We start from the raw sequence: 20264 nt of genomic DNA on the forward strand, positions 1-20264 counted from the left end.
CAACTGTTTTATATTATAATATCTCCAAGTATAAACTGATTTTGATTGTTTTATATCCATAAAGTCTCTTTGAAAGTTCTTATATAAACACAGAATTTTACCCAAAATACTCTTAAATTCTGTATTTATTCCATAGTTGAATGACTGGCTTCTTTCTAGATTAACATCTGTAATACGCAGAATTCTGGGATGGCCACCTGTTCTCTGTCCTCTGGTGTTATGCCACATTATGTTGTATATATGGTAAAGGGGATTTTACAGATGTAATTATGGTTCCTAGTTAGTTGATGTTAAGGTAGGAGGTGTCTTAGTTTGGGCTGCTATAACAAAGTACCATAGACTAGCTAGATTATAAAATAGAAAATTTATATTTCTCAACAGTTCTGGAGGCTGGAAATCTGAGATAAAGTTGCCAGTATGGTTGGACGATGCTCTGCATGGACGATGCTCTGCAGGGTTGCAGACTGCTGACCTGTCCTTGTATCCTGTGTCACATTGCAGGAAAGAGATGGGGACTTTTTGCTAGCTATTAACCAGAGACTGCTTTCCATTCCTACAGGCCATTCTCAGGTCCTTGCTCTGTAGCCCCCTCCTTATCGCAGTAACAGATAAATTATCTCATGTCAGATTCTTCTAATGCTCTGAATATTTCCAACATCCTCTTCTTTTTAGAATTTTAGAAAGAAATGTTTTATTTTCCAGTTCTATTTGGAAATGGTGCACCTTAACTGAAACCCTTTGTAGTTATTTTTAGCTGTCATATCTTTATAGACTTGTCTGTAAATTTGATCTGATTCTTTGCTTATGGCCATAGTTTTAATATAGTGGGATTTTCATGTTGAAATTCTCAATTGTATTTTGAAGTTATAGAGAGTTACCTGGTGCTGCTCTCAGGGCAAACCACCTGGAAAAAAAGTTCTACTCTTGTTCAGCATCTGCATTTTAAAAACTGTTATGTGTACAGAGACTATTAAAATTCATTGGCTTTGTATATTGATTCTGGAAGCATCATTAGATTTTTAACGTTGGTCTAAGTATGAGTCTTGTTTCTTTTAAATTGTGTCTGGTTTTCAGGCTAGACAGTACTTTTGGAAATCCACATAATATGAGAAGATCCTAAAACCTGTCAAACACCTAATTCAAACATTTTTCTTAAGACGATATCTCTGGTGTAACTTCTGTGGCAGTGAATTATATTTCTTAATATGATTCTTTTGTATTTTATATTTTGTTACATAATAAAGTTCCAAGGAGGCTTAAACCAAATTTGAAACAAAATGGCCCTGCGGATCTCTTTAAGTTTGACCTGTGGCTTGATTTATACTCTCGAAATGAAAGTAGGTTTTACACAGTATTTACAACTGATGGGAATCACCCCTTGATTTTATTAGTTGAAGTGAAACATAAAGTGTGAATCATTGCACTTTAGTAGCAATGGGTAAAAGAACTGTGTGGTGTTCTCAGCCAGGCTAATATAAGGGGAAGGGAACTGATAGAGGAGCAAATAAAGACAGAGTCCCATTTATGGGGCGCCTTCTCTCCACATGTACTGTGTTGAATCCCTTCTCTTTATTCTCATTCCGTCATCCCAACTTCTTTACTGGGTTCAAAGAAGTCAAGTCATTTGCCCACGGTTGTGCAGTTAATAAATATTAAAACCGCAATTTAAATCTGACTGCAAACCCAAGGCAACCTCCCAGCCTACCCTGTGGAGTTATGATGTGTTCATTTAAACTATTAGAGGCAGAGAGTTGGAGACAGGGAAAAGGGAAATCTTGAAATGTGCCTGTTGATTCTCCTTTACTGGGGGAGCTAGAGCTGAGCCCCGCTTGCTACTGTGGGTCTCATGCTCTGTGTGTGATCACACAGCCTGGTAAAAGCCCATGTCACACAAACCTAACACCAAGCTAACATTCACCGTCCAGCATGGAGGGAGAGCAGACCGGATGCATCAGACTTACTGAAAGAGGATTGTCTACTGTAACATAATGGATTTTCCTATATAAATCTTAGCCTCCTCCCTCACCTGCCAGAAATATTCCATGGTATGTGCTGGGCACTGTGCTAGGAAATTTAGTGTGTTTTGCGTGTTGGTAGAAATATTAGAACTACTATTGCTCACCTGTTTTTCTAAAAAATTGCTTGGTGTAGAATTCTTAATCTTTTAAATATTAGGTACGGTTCAGTATTTCAAGCATAAAATTTCAGATTTGACTTAAGTAGACATACTTCTTTTTCACACAGCAGAACTCAATTAGGTATAGTTCCTGGTAAATCCTAATGTTGAAAAAGGAGTCCTTTGTCCAAGGATTTATTTAAAAAGGAGGTAATAATATATCTCTAATCTTTTTTCTCTTTTGTTTTATGCATTCCTTTTTGCTTAGATTTCACAATGAAGTTCTTAGAGACCACATTATTGTTTAATGCTTTATCTAAATTAATTTTAATTCCTTCTTGCTGGGATATCATAATAAAGATTAAAAAATTGTAAATACAATTCTTTCATTAGTTTAGAACTCAAGTCTTTGGGCCTTTGAATATAGTATTCATCTAAAAATAGGACCTTAGACAATGTAGATTTGTTGAAAATACTCTGCTTGGGATTGGGAGTATGGCTCAGTGTTCAAGTGGTGGACTAGTATGTGTAAGGCCCTAGGCTCAATCCTTAGCACTGCACACATGCACATGTACACACACACACACACACACACACACACACACACACACGGTCCCTCTTCTTTCCCTGAGAGGCTTAAATTTTGAATAAGTTCTGAGTCCTTAATTTACATTTAGATTTATTTGATGTGAATGTTCACTAGTTAATACCCAAGATGGTTCATGTAGAAAACATTTTTTTTACACACCTAACATGTTGCTCAACTGTCCTATGAAGTATAGATAGAACAGAAAAAGGGGTAATGTTGGAGCTAAGGAGCTAATGGTCTAGGAGGGGAGACAGGGACGATCCTGTTTGTTTCATGACTATGCATTCAGAGTAAAGATAGGTCTATGAAGACTTAAGTGCTTTCTTGGCATATATTTTATTTTCCTAAATATGTGTGTGGTAAAGGAACTGGAAGTTACTTTTTGATTAGTCAGTATGCCGTCAAGGCAGATGGATAGCTTAACTTAATCAGAATGTGTGTGTGTTTTTTTTTTTTTTTTTAAATAACAATATCCTGGGAACCAAGGCAAAAACCTTCCTGATTTTGTTGGTATACTATTATAGATTCTACTTCAAAGAATTAAATTCCTTTCTTTTAAATTCTTGCACATTTTCAGAAAACAGGATTGTCTTAGTAATGGGGCTACACTCGAATTTCTGTGCTATAGGTTCATGGCCAAAATAAGATACAAGAGGAGCTAAAAATTCAGTTACTGGCTACTTGGTCTTGTTCATGGTCAAATGGATATACAACCTGAAGCCTATAGACTGGATTTTTATCTTCTGTGGCACTCACTATGTGGGGAAGTTATCACTGAGGTACTTCACGCTGATGTAAATTCTTCTGTTGGTGATAAATTCTAGAAGATATGTTTTATATATTCTTCACTTTTTAGAGTTTTATTAAATGTGAGTCAGACTATTTTGGTGATTTTTAGGATAGCTTTCCAGTCTTTATGAAATAAACTTGGATTAGTAAGAATAACACAGCTTCTACAATCATGAACTAGTTAGGAAGTTTGAAAGAATCTATCAGAAGCGTAATGATGAATGCTATAAACCCTGTAGACTTTTTGAAATAAAAAAAAAAAAAATTCAGACATTGTTCGAATTTTACAAACCAGGCTGAGATAGTACTTCATTAGGTGAGCATCTTAACAAAAATTGGCTTAAAAAACTAAAACAAGACAAAACTGTAGTGTTTTGAAGACAGTTTATATATTTTGATTAAGTATGTAGGCACTGTAATCCTTAAGCTTTATTTAGATATTTTTATCCTTTTAGGCTGTGTTTTATCTGTAAGTCACAGAAACCCAAAGACAAAATCCATATAGGAGATATGAAGTTGGTATGGTGCCCAAGATAGCAGAGTCCCATTTTTTTTTTCAATTATTGTGACATAATATCCTCAATTCTAGTCCTTGGTTCCTCTTGGTCTTGTTTCTATTGTAGTAATCATATCTTCATTCCGTCTTTCAGGAAGAATAACGAGGTAAAAGAAAGGCACACCCTCTACAAAGATACATCTGTGTTTCCACTTACATTCAGCATTGTATTGGAGATTCTAAGTAGGAGTACTGGCAAGAAAAAGAAAAATATATATAGTACCTAAATTGGAAAGGGGGTTATAAAACTCTCTCTGTTCACAGATGACATGTACTTCTATGCAGAAAATTCTAAGGAACACATTTTTAAAAAAGCTATTAGAACATATTTAGCAAAGTTGAAGGATATAAGATAAGTATTCAAAAAAGAATTGTATTTCTGTACATTAGAAACAAACATTCCAAAAATGGACTAAAATATTCCAAATATAAGTACAAGTCTTACGTATGGAACACTACAGAACATCTTTGAGCTAAATAAGGTCCAAATAAATGGCAAGACATCTCATGTTCGTAGATCAGAAGAGTTAACACTGTAAGATCATAACTTCCCCCCATTAATCTACAGATTGAACACAACGGCATGAAAAGATGCTCCCCATCACTAAGCATTATCCAAAGTACATGTATGAAGACATGAATTGGTGTGAACATACTCTATATACAAAAAGAGATATGAAAAATTGTGCTATATATGTGTAATAAGAATTGTAATGCATTCTGCTGTCCTGTATTTAAAAAATAAAATCCATTAAAAATAAAGAAAAACCCAAATTGGAATCACAAATCATCAGATTGTAATTTCACCCCTGTAACTAAAAAGTAATTTTTCACTCTTATAACTAAACACATGGACAATACGTGATGAGTATGTGGAGAAAGTGGAACATTCATTCATCACTGATGGGAATGTAAAATTATGCAGCCATTTGGAAAAAAAGACTGACAATTCCTTGAAAAGCTAAATTAATTGATTGGCTGATTAATTACAATACTGGAGACATAGCTTTCTACCTCTCAGCTTCATCCCTATCTCCATTTAAAATTATATTTAAGACAGTGTCTCTCTAAGTTGGCCAGGTAGGCCTTGAACTTGTGATCCTCCTACCTCAGCCTCTTGAGTTGCTGAGATTACAGGGGCACTCCACTAGTGAACAAGGGTACTCCACTAGTGAACTTGTGATCAGGGTACTAGTGAACTTGTGATCCTCCATCTCCTACCTCCTCCCTCAGCCTCTGAGTTGCTGATATTACAGGGGTACTCTACTAGGCCCAGCTGAAAAGTTACTATATGACCAAGCAGTTTCACCACTAGGTATATATCCAAACAGTATAAAAACATGTCCATGCAGAGGCTTGTATACAATGTTCACAGCAGCATTATTCAGTAACTATCAGAGATGAATGGTCCAATTGTTTATCATCTGATGGATGGATAAACAAAATGTGGTAGGTCCATATAATTGAATATTTTTTAGCCATAGAAAGGAATGAAGTACTGATATGTGCTACATCATAGATGAACCTTGTAAACATTATGCCAAGTCAAAGAAGCCAGACACAAAAGGCCCACGTGTTTTATAATTCCATTTATTTTTTTTTAAAGAGAGAGAGAGAGAGAGAGAGAGAGAGAGAATGAGAATTTTAATATTTCTAGTTTTCGGCGGGCACAACATCTTTGTTTGTATGTGGTGCTGAGGATCGAACCCAGGCTGCACACATGCCAGGCGAGTGCGCTACCGCTTGAGCCACATCCCCAGCCCCTTATAATTCCATTTATACAAATTGTCCAGAAGAGGCAAAGTTATAGACCTAGAAAGTAGATTTGTGGTTGCCAAAATCTGGGTTGAGATTATGAAATGATTGTTAATAGGGATATGGTTTCTTTTTGGGGTGTTACATAGTAGTGATCAAAATTAGATTATAGTTTCTTTTGCTGAGAAGAAGCTTTTTAGTTTGAATCCATCCTATTTATTGATTCTTGGTTTTAATTCTTGTGCTATAGGAGTCCTTTTTAAAAATATTTTTATTAGTAGTTGATGGACCTTTATTTTATTTATTTATTATTTTATTTATTTATTTATTTATATGCGGTGCTGAGAATCAAACCCAGTGCCACACACATGCTAGGCAAGTGCTCTACCACTGAGTCCAAACCCAGCCCCTATAGGAGTTGGGACCTAATCTGACATGATGGAAATTTGGGCCTTCTTTTTCCTCCATTAACCTCAAGGTCTCTGGTTTAATTCCTAGGAGTTTGATCCACTTTGAGTTGAATTTTGTGCATGGTGAGAGATGGGGGTTTAATTTCATTTTGTTACATGTGGATTTCCAGTTTTCCCAGTACCATTTGTTGAAGAGGCTATCTTTTCTCCAGTGTATGTTTTTGGCACCTTTGTCTAATATAAGATAACTATAGTTATGTGAGTTAGACTCCGTGTCCTCTATTCTGTACCATTGGTCTACAGGTCTATCTTGGTGCCAATACCATGCATGTTTTTGTTACTATTGCTCTGTAGTATAGTTTAAGGTCTGGAATAGTAATGCCACCAGTTTCACTCTTCTTACTAAGGTTTGCTTTGGCTATTCTGGGTCTCTTATTTTTCCAGATAAATTTCATGATTGCTTTTTCTATTTCTGTAAGGAATGTCATTGGGATTTTGATTGGGATTGCATTGAATGTATAGTGCTTTTGGTAGTATGGTCATTTTGACAATATTAATTCTGCCTATCCAAGAACAAGAGAGATCTTTCCATCTTCTAGGGTCTTTTTTAATTTCTTTCTTTAGCGTGCTGTAGTTTTCATTGTTATTCCCAAGTTTGTTTGTTTGCTTGTTTGTTTGTCCGTTGGTTGATTTTTTTGAGGCTATTGTAAATGGGGTGGTTTTCCTAGTTTCTCTTTCAGCGGATTTGTCACTGATGAACAGAAATGTCTTTGATTTATGAGTGTTGATTTTTTATCCAGCTACTTTGCTGAATTCATTTATTAGTTCTAGGAGATTTCTGGTGGAATGTTTTGGGTCTTTATTAGGTAGAGAATCATATTGTCTGCAAATAGTGATAATTTGAGTTCCTCTTTTCCTATCTATGTCCCTTTTATTTCTTTTGTCTGTCTGATTGCTCTGGCTAGAGGTTCAACAAGGATGTTAAATAGAAGTGCTGAAAGAGGGCATTCATGTCCTGTTCCAGATTTTAGAGGGAATGCTTTCAAATTTTCTCCATTTAGAATGATATTGGCCTGAGGCTTAGCATAGATAGCTTTTACAATGTTGAGGTATGTTCCTGTTATCCCTAGTTTTTCTAGCATTTTGAACATGAAGGGGTGCTGTATTTTGTCAAATAATATTATTGAGATGATCATGTGTTTTTTTTTATCTTTGAATCTATTCATGTGATGAATTACATTTATTGATTTCCATATGTTGAACCAACCCTGCATCCCTGAGATGAACCCTACTTGATCACGGTGCACTATCTTTTTGATATGTTTTTGTATTTGAATTGCCAGAATTTTATTGAGAATTTTTGTATCTATGTTTATTAGAGATATGGTTTGGAGTTTTCTTTCTTTGATGTGTCTTTGTCTGGTTTTGGAATCAGGATGATATTGGCCTCATAGAATATGTTTGGAAGTGTTCCCTCTTTTTTCTATTTCATGAAATAGTTTGAGAAGTATTGATGTTAGTTCTTCTTTAAAAGGTGTTGCAGAATTCAGCTGTGTATCCATCCGGTTCTGAGCTTTTCTTGGTTGGTAGGCTTCTGATGGCATTCTCTATTTCCTTGCTTGAAATCGATCTGTTTAAATCATGTATATCATCCTGATTTAGTTTGGGCATATCACATGCCTCTAGAAATTTGTTGATGCCTTTGATATTTTCTATTTTATTGGAGTACAAATTTTCAAAATAATTAACCATCAGTGAAGTGAATAGAGAGTCTACAGAATGGGAGCAAATCTTTCCCACTAGGACATCAGATAGAGCACTAATCTCTAGGATATATAAAGCACCCCAAAACCTTAAAACCGAAAAAACAAATAAGCCAATCAATAAATGAGCCAAGAAACTGAACAGACACTTCTCAGAAGAGGATATACAATAGATCAATAAACATGAAAAAATGTTCAACATCTCTAGCAATTAGAGAAATGCAAATAAAAACTACTCTTAAAATTTCATCTCACTCCAGTCAGAATGACAGCTATCAAGAATACAAACAACCATAAGTGTTGGCGAGGGTGTGGGGAACAAGGCACACTCATACATTGCTGGTGGGACTGCAAATTGGTGCAGCCAATCTGGAAAGCAGTATAGAGATTTCTTGGAAAACTTGGAATGGAACCACCATTTGATCTGGCTATCCCACTCCTCAGTATATACCCAAAGGACTTAAAAACAGCATACTACAGGGACACAGCTACATCAGTGTTTATAGCAGCATAATTCACAATAGCTAAATTGTGGAACCAACCTAGATGCCCTTCAGTAGATAAATAGATAGGGAAACTTTGGTATATATACACAATGGAACATTATTTAGCATTAAAAGAGAATAAAATCATGGCATTTGCAGGTAAATGGGTGGAGTTGGAGAATATAATGCCAAGTGAAGTAAGCCAATCCCAAAAAACCAAAGGCCAAATGTTTTCTTTGATATGAGGATGCTGACTCATAATGGCAATGATGGGGGGCATGGGAGGATGGAGGAACTTTAGATAGAGCAAAAGGAAGGGAGGGGAAGAGAGGGGGGAAAGGGGTAGAAATGATGGTGGAATGAGTTAGGCATCATTACCCTAAGCACCTGTATGAAGATACAAATAGTGTGAAAATACTTTGTGTACAATCAGTGACTTGAAAACTTATGCTCTCTATATTTAATATGAAATGAATTGCATTCTGCCATCGCATATAACAAATTAGAATAAATAAATAATTTAATTTAAAGAAAGATGATTTAAAAATCCTAAAAACACCTACATAGTGTTCGTGGACTTAAGTGAGACTTTAATTTCTTCTGGTGGTTTAACCATGATTATGTGGGACTGACCTGAACAGTGAGAAAATGACCATGCCCAGTTATCAGCATCAGTGGTGTATTGATACCAGGTAGGTGAATGATCCTAGTTTGGAAGGAGGAAAAAGAAAGTGTTTGACTCCCTTGAATGCTAAAGTCTAATTGGAGAATCATTGTATATGTGCATAAAATGTCAAATAACACATGATAATTTAAAATTACCTAAAGATGACGATAAATGATACAAATTCAGCTGCCTGAGAATGTTAGGACCTGAGGTATTTGACAGTCATAGGAATAACACTTCTGGAGAGCTTACTGTGTGGCTCATACTTTCAAGCACCTGATCTGTATCATCTCTCACCTTTCTCAAAACAGGTACAAGAACAGAGTCACGCAGATATGTTTCCAGGTCCCTTGCCTTGAACACTGGTTGAGCTTTGAGATACCAATGAAATTTTAGAACATGCAGATTCCTGGGTCACACCCCCCACTAATTCTGATTTCATTGACTCATCTGAGGACCTGCCCTTGGAGTCTCTGGATGATTACAGTGAGCATGCAGCCCAGGTTCAGGACTGTCTTACTCAGGGCTAAGATAATCACATATGTTCTCATTTCTGGAAGTGATTGAAACAGGACAACCACTAACCTCAGAGGTACCATGGTTGATGGTAGTTGATACCATTTTTCCTTTCTGTGCCACAGGATAGATTCACAGAATGACATTGCCTAGCAATGGCTGCACTGTTGGACTGAATGAGTGTAGAAACGCAGGTGCGTGCACATCCTTGGAGGATCATTTGGATAGTGGAATTTTATTGGTGACTTTTAGGAAGCTAAAATTATTCATCGTATCTGCCCAGATTTGGGACACTAATTTTATTTTTTATGTAATTATTTTTTATTTATATATGACAGAAGAATGTATTATAATTCTTATTATATATAGAATACAATTTTCATATCTCTGGTAGTATACACAGTATATTCACACCAATTCGTGTCTTCATACCTGTACTTTGGATAATAATGATCATCACATTACACCATCATTAATTTACCCCATGCGCTCTCCTTTCCCCTCCAACCCCTCTGCCCTATCTAGAGTTTGTCTATTCCTTCCATGCTCCCTCTCCCTATTCCCACTATGAATCACCCTCCTTATATCAAAGAAAACATTTGGCATTTGTTTTTTGGGGATTAGATAACTTTACTTAGCATTATCTTCTCTAATTCCATCCACTTACCTGCAAATGCCATGATTTTATTCTCTTTTATTGCTGAGTTTATTCCATTGTGTATATATGCCACATTTTTTTTCTATCCATTCATCTATTGAAGGGCATCTCGGTTGGTTCCACAGTTTAGCTATTGTGAATTGTGCAATAAACATTGATGTGGCTGGGGGACACTAATTTTATTTTTTACATTCATGCTACCTGTCCTCAAAGCTCCAATTTTTTTTTTTCTGATTTAATGACTTGGGGGAAGCTGTTATCAATTCACTGTGGATGAACAGCACACGTGTTTGATTGATATCCATATCTTTTCCCTCTTTTTCAGTCCTACACATTCTTATAATACCTCAACCATTAGGCTAAAAGCAGTTTATTCTTTTGTTCCTAGAGCTTTGGTTTCTTCATTTCCCATTGATTTCAAATTATTACCTGTGCTTCAGTGATTTACCGTACCCCCATCCTTCCTGATCACTTTATAATTTCTCCCTCTTAGTAGTTAGTTGCCAGTTTGTTGTTTTCTTTCAGGATTCTCTTCCTCTTCTCTTACTTCCTCTTTGGAGTACCCTCCCACCTTTTCGAGGTAGACAGTGTGTTAGTATTCTGATTTTGTGATCATTCTTCCACTGTTCCAAAACAGGTTGCCACAGCCTCACCTTTCACCTCCTCTTCCCGTATGTCTTTTTGTAGTATCAAGGATCTCAGATTTTAGTCCTTTGGGAACAGAGAAATATTATCACAACGCTGCATTCTTTTCTTATTTGTCTGAGAGACAGCATAACCATCTAAGGACCTCAGAAGTTGACAGTGTTTGAGGATGTTAATTAAATAGCATTTAATTCATATCCCTCACTTTATAGAATGAAATGCAAAACATATGCTACTTTTGCAAAGTGGAGGAAAGTTTGTATTTATGAAGACTATTTAGAATACTGTCTATAACAAAAGCTTTTGATCATTATAATTAGGAGACTTTGCTGGTGCTGAAGGTTATGTGTGTGGAAGTGTTAGTTCAGGTAGGCCAACTACTGGAATTAGAAAGGAAGGCTGCAGCGTGTCCCTGGCATAGTACACAGTGGAGGGTACCCCTTACATATAGTTCAGTATGTCATCAGGGCAGAGTTGGTGCATTGGTCCACCAAATATCATTAAGGAACCCAGACTGCTGGCAACTGTGCTCTTTAGTTTGTTCCAAGGTGTTCCGGGGAATCAGTATGTAGCAATATTTAGCAATGCATAAAGGATAGCTTATGAGCTGCTTTATGGGTAAGGACAAGAAGTGGGAAATGTCATTTGTGCTCATACACCACTGAATAGAACTCATTGACTTGCCAATAGTAATTGCAAAGGCAGTTAGGCACTGTGGTCCACTGCATGCCTGGAAAGAAGAGGAAACTCGTTTGGGGATCTGTCCCTGCCATTGAAGGTAGTTTTCAAAATGTTTAAGATGCAAGAGAAACCCAGTGGTTGGAGCATTTAACTGACCCCAATTGATTTCCTTTCTACATGAAAGGGATTGTAAGGTCAAGGAAACACTGATAGTTTCAAGGGGGTGAACTCAACTACTATGTATAACTATAAAGCTGTAATAAAAGAAATAGGCAAATAATGACTAGAAATGGTTAAATTTGAGTTACATATACATAAAGCATTTATCATTAAAATACTGGAAAATCAAAAAGAAAACTGGTCATTAGTGTGTTAATGGGTTTAATAACAACATGAATTTAGTCATCTGAATATGCTTACACAGATGGACCATCCCTTATCTGAAATGTTTATGACCAAAAGTGTTTTGGAATTTCAGATTTTTAAAAATATTGGAATGTTTGCAATTACATCTTGGGGATAGAATCCAAGTCTAAGCCCAATTCATTTATACTTCATAAACACTTTATACATACACATGGCCTGAAGGTTTCCATTATACACTATTTTTAGGGCAATTGCACTTTAACTGCAACTCTTACATGAGGTCAAGTGTGGAATTTTCCATGGTGGCATCATGTTGGCACTCAAAATTTTGGGGGGTTTTGGGTCATTTCTATGTTTTGGAATAGGGATATTTAATCTGTAGTGCATCTTTATTTTAAAAATGTTTTTAAACACTTAATAGAAACTTGGATCCTACTGTGACAAGTGTTATATAACTACTTCAACTGATTCGAAGCCATCCTAGGTAATTCATACATAAAACTCTGTAGTCTATGCAGAATTCACAGACGCTTAACTGTAATGGTGAACAAAGCCAAAATAGTTATAAGCACTATAAAAAAACAAAAATTCAACACTAGGATAGTCCAGATAAACATAACATTATATTAGAATATTTAAAGAGTACTCCCCCCTAAAAAAAAAAAAAAAAAAAAAAAAAAAAAAAAAAAAGAAGACCTAAGGCACTGAGCAAGGCTGCTCTGTTATATTGCTGTGGACACTAAGATGGATGGGTCTAGAGATCCCATCTAACAGCATTTATGGTCTTAAATGTCTTTGTTCCTACATCCATGTTTCTTAAACTTGATGGCTATATCCAACAATTTTTAAAGAACAGAAAAAAATGCTTACAATTCCTAATTCTCAGTTATTTTAATTATAATTTTATTTACATATGAAATTTTAAAATACATTAAAAATATAAATTTTTAATGTATATACATCGACAGGTGTATACATTAAAAATTTATCTAAGTTTCTCATACTCATAGCTCTAAAACAAATTTACAAATTCAATTTATAACATATAAGCAAAGAAACAAAATCAGTGCTGTTTAAATGAACACAATTAGGATTAGGATGAGGAAGACATTCATGAAGGTGGCATTGGAGGTGGTCTGTGAGAGTGACTCGGGTTAAGTTGCTGGGTAAATGGAGGTTGGAGGGTAGAGGAAGGCCCAGGCAAGGGACAAAAGTGAGGAGAGGACCCAGTTACATGAGACTGCAGCAAATATACAAAGAGTTGTCCCTTTGGGCTCTACTGTAAGGGTAGGGATGTGAGATAGTGGACCTTTTGAAACTAAATCATGGGACCTGGAGTATTGGTTCAAGAAATGAATGGGCACTATTGATGGTATATGAGCAGAATAGGATACTGTATTTTTAAAAGATATATCTGTAGCAATATTTAAATACATTAGAAAAATGAAAAAATCAAGATAGAAAATCCAAGAGGCCGGCTTTGTGAGCGCAGTTGCTAGTTTTACTAATCACCTGGTCCTAGAACACAGTTGGTCCTCAATAATTGTGTGTTGAACTAATGTATGCTGCCTAATAATGAGTGGCAGGAAGACATCTGTTGAAATGTGTAGAAAACAAAGTCCAGAATAGGCACTCAGGATAGAAATTAGCAACTGCTAGTGTGGATTGGGGAGTCATTTATACCGAAGTGAACCCTTGAGAAATGTATAAGATTGTAAAGGAGAACAATATTAAATATTAAATATATTAAATATATTGTAGGCAAGTACAAATATGTAACAGCAGATCCCACTATTATGTGTAATTATAATGCATCAATAAAATTTTTTTAAAAAAAGATTGTAAAGGGGAGAGACAGGGAATAGGCCAAGGGTGGAGCCTTAGCTACTGTTGTGATTGATGTTAAGGGGAAACACAGAAATGGTAACAAGGGAAGGAAAGGTGACTCAGGTGGAGATATTGGCCCAGAAGCCAAAAGACAGAAGGGAGATATCCATGGCCCATTTAGCCTGTCTAGCTTATAAAGACTTATTTTGGATTTTGAAATTTAAACTTTTTTTTTTTAAAGCAGACTTTGAAAGTTACCCTTGCATCAATAATTATTTTAAGAGGTATGTATGATTTACTGTTTAGGGCTACAAGGTCAAACCAAGCAAATAAAATACATCCCAGAAGTATGCTAAATGTGGGGAAATTTCAGTTTTGTGTTTACATATTTTGGAATTTGACACACAGTTCTTTTAGGCTTCTTGTTACTCCATCATTGAGCTAAATATATAAATCTTAGTACGTTATACATAGTAGTTAAGCGACAGGATAATTATATCACAAAATGTTTTTTACTTTGTGAATTCATTTAATGTAGCGTCTCTATTAATGGCCCACCCTAGGATATTTTAACTTATTAATTTGTGTCTGGACAATTTTGGTGAAACTTATTTTGCCCAAAGCAGGTACATAGTTCAGTTGTTTAAAAAAACAAAAACAAAACAAACAAACAAAAAAAGACATAAGCTCAGATAGGCATTGGTTTCTTACTACTTTATGGCTTTGAAAGACATTCTGAATCCTCTTGCTGGAGTGTTTACCACAGCAAGCAGTAGGATTTAACATTAAATTTTCATTTTGATTAACTTGACTGCAGTCGTTTCTTGGCTGCCTCTTTAGAGCCCACTGTGGAATAAAATTAAAACAGTTTTTATGATATAACAATTTAGTTGCAGAAAATGACATTTTTCTCTTTTCCCAGAATGGCTGTGTGTGCTATCCCTGAGTTTCCTGCATCTGTCCCATGGCTCTGGTTTCTCCCCCACTCCCATCCATCTTTTATAATACCACCAGATTAATTTTCTTAAGCAGAGATTGGGTCATTCCCTTTTCCTTCAATGGCTCCCCATCGTCTCCTCTCATCTAAGCCCAGCTCATTCGTCAAAGAAGCAGCAGCCCAAATGCTGTATTTTCCCCTGAACATCTTCCTTCACCTCCTCTGCTGAAGTCCTGTCTGCACGGTAGACTCTGTCCCTCTTGCATTGCCTAGGTCACACCCTGCCTAACAGGAACACATCTCACCCATGAGAATGTGGAATTCTTGGATGCAAGAGCCACGTCTCCGTTATTTTTTTGTACACCCCGCCATTGTCTGTTCATAGAGGAGTCTCAACAGATGTTTGCTGGGTCAATGAAAAGGGACTATTTTAAAATAACAAACATTCCAACTGCCCCTTCTTATGCATGTGTGAGCCTCTCACCCTTCACCTTTTCCCCCAGCTTCTGATTAATTTGTAACGTAGTTATTCATTTTCGTCCTTGGGCATTGGCTGTCTCCTCCCTGTTGGGAGATAACTGGTGCTTCATTTTGTTCACAGATATATCCCTGGTGCTCAGAACCCTGCTTGTCGTACTGGTTGAGTGAATAAGTAAAACTTTGAAGCTGAAGGTCAGCTTCCCCCTATTTCTTGGGTTATTGTCAGTGGTTTTCAATGTAAAGGACAGTGTGGTGTTGGAAGATCAGGGAGCAATGTAGTAAGACCTTCATGTTAGTTTCTGCTCTTTACTAGCTCTGCTGCTCTGAGAAAGTTGCTTAACTGCTCTGAAGGTAATTTCCTGTTAGAGGATCACACAACCTAAATTACATTGTTTACATGAGGATTAAATTTTAAGGGGGAAAAAAAGAAAAACACATGCAGTGAAGTTAATAGCTGACGTTTCTTGATCTTTGCTAGTTCGCCAGACATGTTGCGACACATTTTCCATTTGTCTGTCACTGTATATTTTCAGAGCCATTCTGTGAAGCAGAAGAGGGCTACCCCCATCTTATAGATGAAAAGAAGAAGGGTCCTGCACAGTGGTGGGTGGCACAGCATTGATAGCACTAACAGGTCTTCTGAACTCCAAATTTCATGCTCCTAACGCCTCTGCCAATTGCGTGTGTGCCCCTCCTGGGCTGCTGGACCTTTCCTTTGGAGCAGGGGTTCTAGATCTTACCTTGCTGCTTTGCTGCCATAACATGCTTGAGGTTTGCAGAGGGCTTCTGAAAACCAGTGGCCCCCAAGGATGAATTTATGAAAAAACCTGGTCCCCCCCAAAGCTTGAAGGGCAAAGAGTCTGGTTTGGAAACTGCCCCCTGATGAGTTAGATCCTTCCCCACCTGCTAATGTACTGCTGCCTCCAGTTTGTGGCCCGTCCTCCAAAATAAAGCTTTTAACTCTGTTATTTTCTACTGCAAAGATATAGCCCTCCTGCATTAAGACTGTTGTAAGGATCATTGCATTATTGGTTTGGAAACAAATGAGATGGTTTATGGTTGAGATAACCAAGTTGATCATTACTGTCCTTTCTATTGATTTGAAAAGTACTGAGTCTTCTAATTTTAGAGAGATCTGCAGATGCCACTTCAAAACACACTTATATCACTAATAACTGTTAATTGTTATAATAAAGTTAATATAAAATATAAGAAAGGCTATTTTCTGTGTAAAGGAATTAGCCTTTTCAGATATTTTCATTACACATTTAAAAGAACCAACCCAGATTTAATGGGGTGGATTATGTCTCCATCTGAAAAGCATTTTTTTTAATGTTTCATGGAATAGATTTCTCTTTTGCCATAGTTTGCCCTCAGTTCAAAGGCTAAAAAGGTACTTCAGAAAATATTAAGATGAAAAATAATTTTGTTTTTGTGCTATAATGCTTCATTATGCTTAATTGATTGGGAGGTTTGGTAGAAGGCCAGAGAGAACTGGCAAACATATAAAATTTAAAAGGAAATATAGGCATTTCACTTCAAGTACTCTTTCAACAGAGGTGTAAGTTCATTTCTGATAGCTTTATTATAGTGATTAAGAGCATAAGTTTTTAAATCATCTGGCTTTTTTTTCTGATTAAATCTGAGTTTAGACGTGTTACCTAATGTTCTGACCCTTGATTTTTCTCACCTATTAAAAAGGAGCAGTACTTACTTCATAAAGTTGTTTTATTACATGAAACAATATAAATGCATCTAAATAGTGCCAGAGTATTGCAGGCAATTTAACAATGTTTATTATCATTGAGATATAGTCATTTAGATCTAATGAACCATTTGAATATCACTTTGCCAAATAGGTGGGAAAGATTTTTATGGAATCCCTATGTGAAATTTTCAACTTGGTATGGAATGCTTTTTTTTTTTTTTTAAGCCAACTCAAATGGTAAAGTTTGTCTCATCTTGGGATGAGCTGTTAACGTCTGCATTAGTGACATTTTAACTCAAGTATGGAGTTAGCAGGTGTGAATTCTAAGTTTCTTATATAAAATTGTGTTTTGCAGGAGAGTGCATAGAAGGGCTGCGGGAGCATGATTACCTTCTGATTCATTCTTGCCGGCAGTGGACCACCATCACTGCCCATAGCCTGGAGGAGGGCCATTACGTCATTGGGCCAAAGATAGAGATTCCGGTACACTATGCAGGTAAGATTCCTCTTAAAGGGCAAGAAAAGGCAAAGAGAAGAAGGGGACTTGAACAGTTGATTTTTTTTTTCCTTTCCTTCACAGTGGGAAAATGGGACTCTTATGAAAAATTGAGCACTTTTATGTGATTATCTATCAATGAAAGTTCAGATGCATTTTGTTATTGATAGCTCTAATTAATGCAGCTGGATATTTATAAGACGAAAATTTTACAAACACAAATTACTTCTCTGTAGCCTTGGAATTAAGATAAAGATGTGAAGCTACCCTCTGAGCTCCAAGCACTCCTATCTCTGAATAACTCTGTGCAGCTTGAACATTGCTTTTGTGAATGACTATGACGTCATGATTTCAGGAGGTACCATTGCACAAGTGGCCACTGATCCCGGTTTGTAAGTATTGGCTTGGAAGTTCAGATACCTGAGTGGGTGTGTCCTTCTTTTCAAGGAGGCTTTCAGAACACAGCCCCTGGGATGATCTCACTGCTCCAATTCCGTGGGGATGATAGCTGCCTTCTCACCTCTCTTTGAACTCCATTCAGTTCAACAATGTCCTTTAACTAATTTCTATTGAGCTCATTCTATAACCAGCACTGAGCTTGGGATATGTTTAGTGTTTTGAATAAACTCAATAGTGGTAGCTTATAAATGTTTTTTTTAAAAAAAAAAAAAAACCCTAGTATTGCTTTATATTTTGTTCTGGTGAGTATAGTTCATTATATAAAGAATCTTAATTTTTTTCACTGTTATTGCTTGTTTTTTAAAAATGTCAGTAGCAGAACATTTTAACCAATTGAGCATAAATTGTATAACCCTAGACTGACGTTTTTTTGGACTGACCTCTACAATGCTGAAGAAGTTGTCTATTTAGAAAAGGGATCTTGCAGAATCTCCACTGTCTAGAACAATAGTAAATTTTTTTTCAATATATAAATGTTTTATGAATGGGTGCTTTGGTACCCTTTTCAATTCATGGAAGTCTTTAATTGCTAATATGACTGAGGGATCACTAAGCCACTCACTAAGCCTTCTTATTCAAAATATCATAAGAAAGTGAGAATTTCTCTGGCCTTAATCTTGGTCCTTTAGAATATCTCCTAGTCCTATGAGTAGCTTTCATGAAAACAGAAAAACACTTAGGTGCTGAAGAGACTGCACTTGGGAGAAAGGAGCCAGGACAATGGACCAGTTTTCCTAGGTGCAGAGAATGAGACAAACCCTCAAGGCTGCCCATTCTCTCTCCCTGTGGTTCCCAGGTGATTTTCCCATTATTTTTAGCAAGCTCAAATTCTGATTTCTTTGTAGAAAACCAAAAAGAAAAGTAAATGGTTATATTGCTTCATCCATATCTATGATTTTACGTAATTTGTTGTATTCTTTTTATTAGCAGACTGCATAATTTTAGTCTTCCCCCCAAAACCATTGTGAATAGCTCTGCCAAATCAGTCTTCCCAAAGGATTGCTTTGGTTTGGTCACTTCCCTAGATCTCTGGAGACTTCCTGCTGCATTAGATTCTTGGCCTTGTTGGGTAATTCTCCCCAGAGTTCCAGGCTACTTCTCCAGCCTTTTCTACTCTGGAGAGTGAAGCTTCCTTTCTGGCTAGATTAGACCTCCCACTGTTTCCTGAATACCTCAGACACTTTTCCATTTGTACCGTTATCCCCACTAGAGTGGACTCCCTCAGCCTTGCTGCTTCTCAGAGCCTGCCATTGGGTTGGGAGTGTGCAGGGACTCTCCACTGCCCACTGTGGTCTCCCGATGTACTCACTATGTCACATTCATTGGGCATATTTGGTCACTCTTCAGTTACCTCTTCCTGTGTACACAAGTTTTCACCAGTTGGACTATATAGAGCCTTTAACAAGTTAAAGCATTTCTGAGAAACTCTTGCCTATCCCTTGAATTGGTACAGAAGTGATACACTTCTTGATGGAGGTAGATGCTGGATCTAGGGATCCCAAACTTGGCTACATGTGGAATCACCTAGAGAGTTTTAAAGGACAGGTTGCTGGGTCCTAACTCCAGAAGTTCTGGTTTAATAGGTCTGAAGTGTGGAACTAATTAAAGGATTTTAAAAGCTCCCCATGGTTGAAAAACGCAACCAAAGTTGGGGGTGGACATCCACAGTGGCAGATGATAAATAAGATATCTCCAAACACCTAAAAATATTTGCAAATGTAATAATAGTATTTGAACGTATGTTTTTGTACTCACAACCATTCAGTTTTCACTGGAAAGACAGAGATGGTACATTCAGCAGTTTACTCTGTTTTTAAGGAAAATGATGATGAATATAACTTGGAAACTGGGCATCCTGTTACAAATGATACATATTGTTTTTAATGAAATTGAGGTGCCAAGATTAAAATGAAATATGGACACTAGGATGACACCACTTTACATGAAAGCAGATAAAACATATTAAAGAAAGAAAAACTTGAAATAGATTCAAATGGTTTATGAGGTCATTTGCCATTAAGCAAAATAAAATGGATGGTCAGTGATGCTCCTGAGCTGTCTGCCTGAATTGCTTCAGCAGGACACTTACGTAGAAGTTTTGGGGTGCAAATAGGTGAGTGATCATTTTGTTTAGGGATATGACATCTAGAGATAACACCAAGAAAGTTCCTTTAGCAAAGTTTACAAAGACAAATTTAGTGACTTATTAGTTATTTTAAAAAATAAAAACAACTATTAGCTAACCAGTAAACAAGAGGGCATTGCATTCTGATTACAATGTAAAATTGAGACTTATATGAGTCTGGATGTGATCATTTCCGAAGTTATGTGACTCCACACACTGGGCACTAAACACTGTTT

The 20264-nt window shown here is 36.6% G+C and overlaps 1 protein-coding gene across 2 annotated transcripts in view; it reads left to right on the forward strand.

Annotated features, from left to right (window-relative positions):
• Garem1 (GRB2 associated regulator of MAPK1 subtype 1) overlaps positions 1–20264 on the forward strand; it is a 182274-nt gene that overhangs the window by 46718 nt on the left and 115292 nt on the right. For both annotated transcript variants that reach the window (XM_076837081.2, XM_076837082.2), the window contains exon 2: positions 17304–17444. In XM_076837081.2, coding sequence (XP_076693196.2) covers positions 17304–17444 — 141 coding nt within the window. The remainder of the gene's footprint in view (positions 1–17303; positions 17445–20264) is intronic.

This window comes from Callospermophilus lateralis, chromosome 17, assembly GCF_048772815.1.
Source record: "Callospermophilus lateralis isolate mCalLat2 chromosome 17, mCalLat2.hap1, whole genome shotgun sequence".
In the NCBI taxonomy this organism is placed as follows: Eukaryota; Metazoa; Chordata; class Mammalia; order Rodentia; family Sciuridae; genus Callospermophilus; species Callospermophilus lateralis.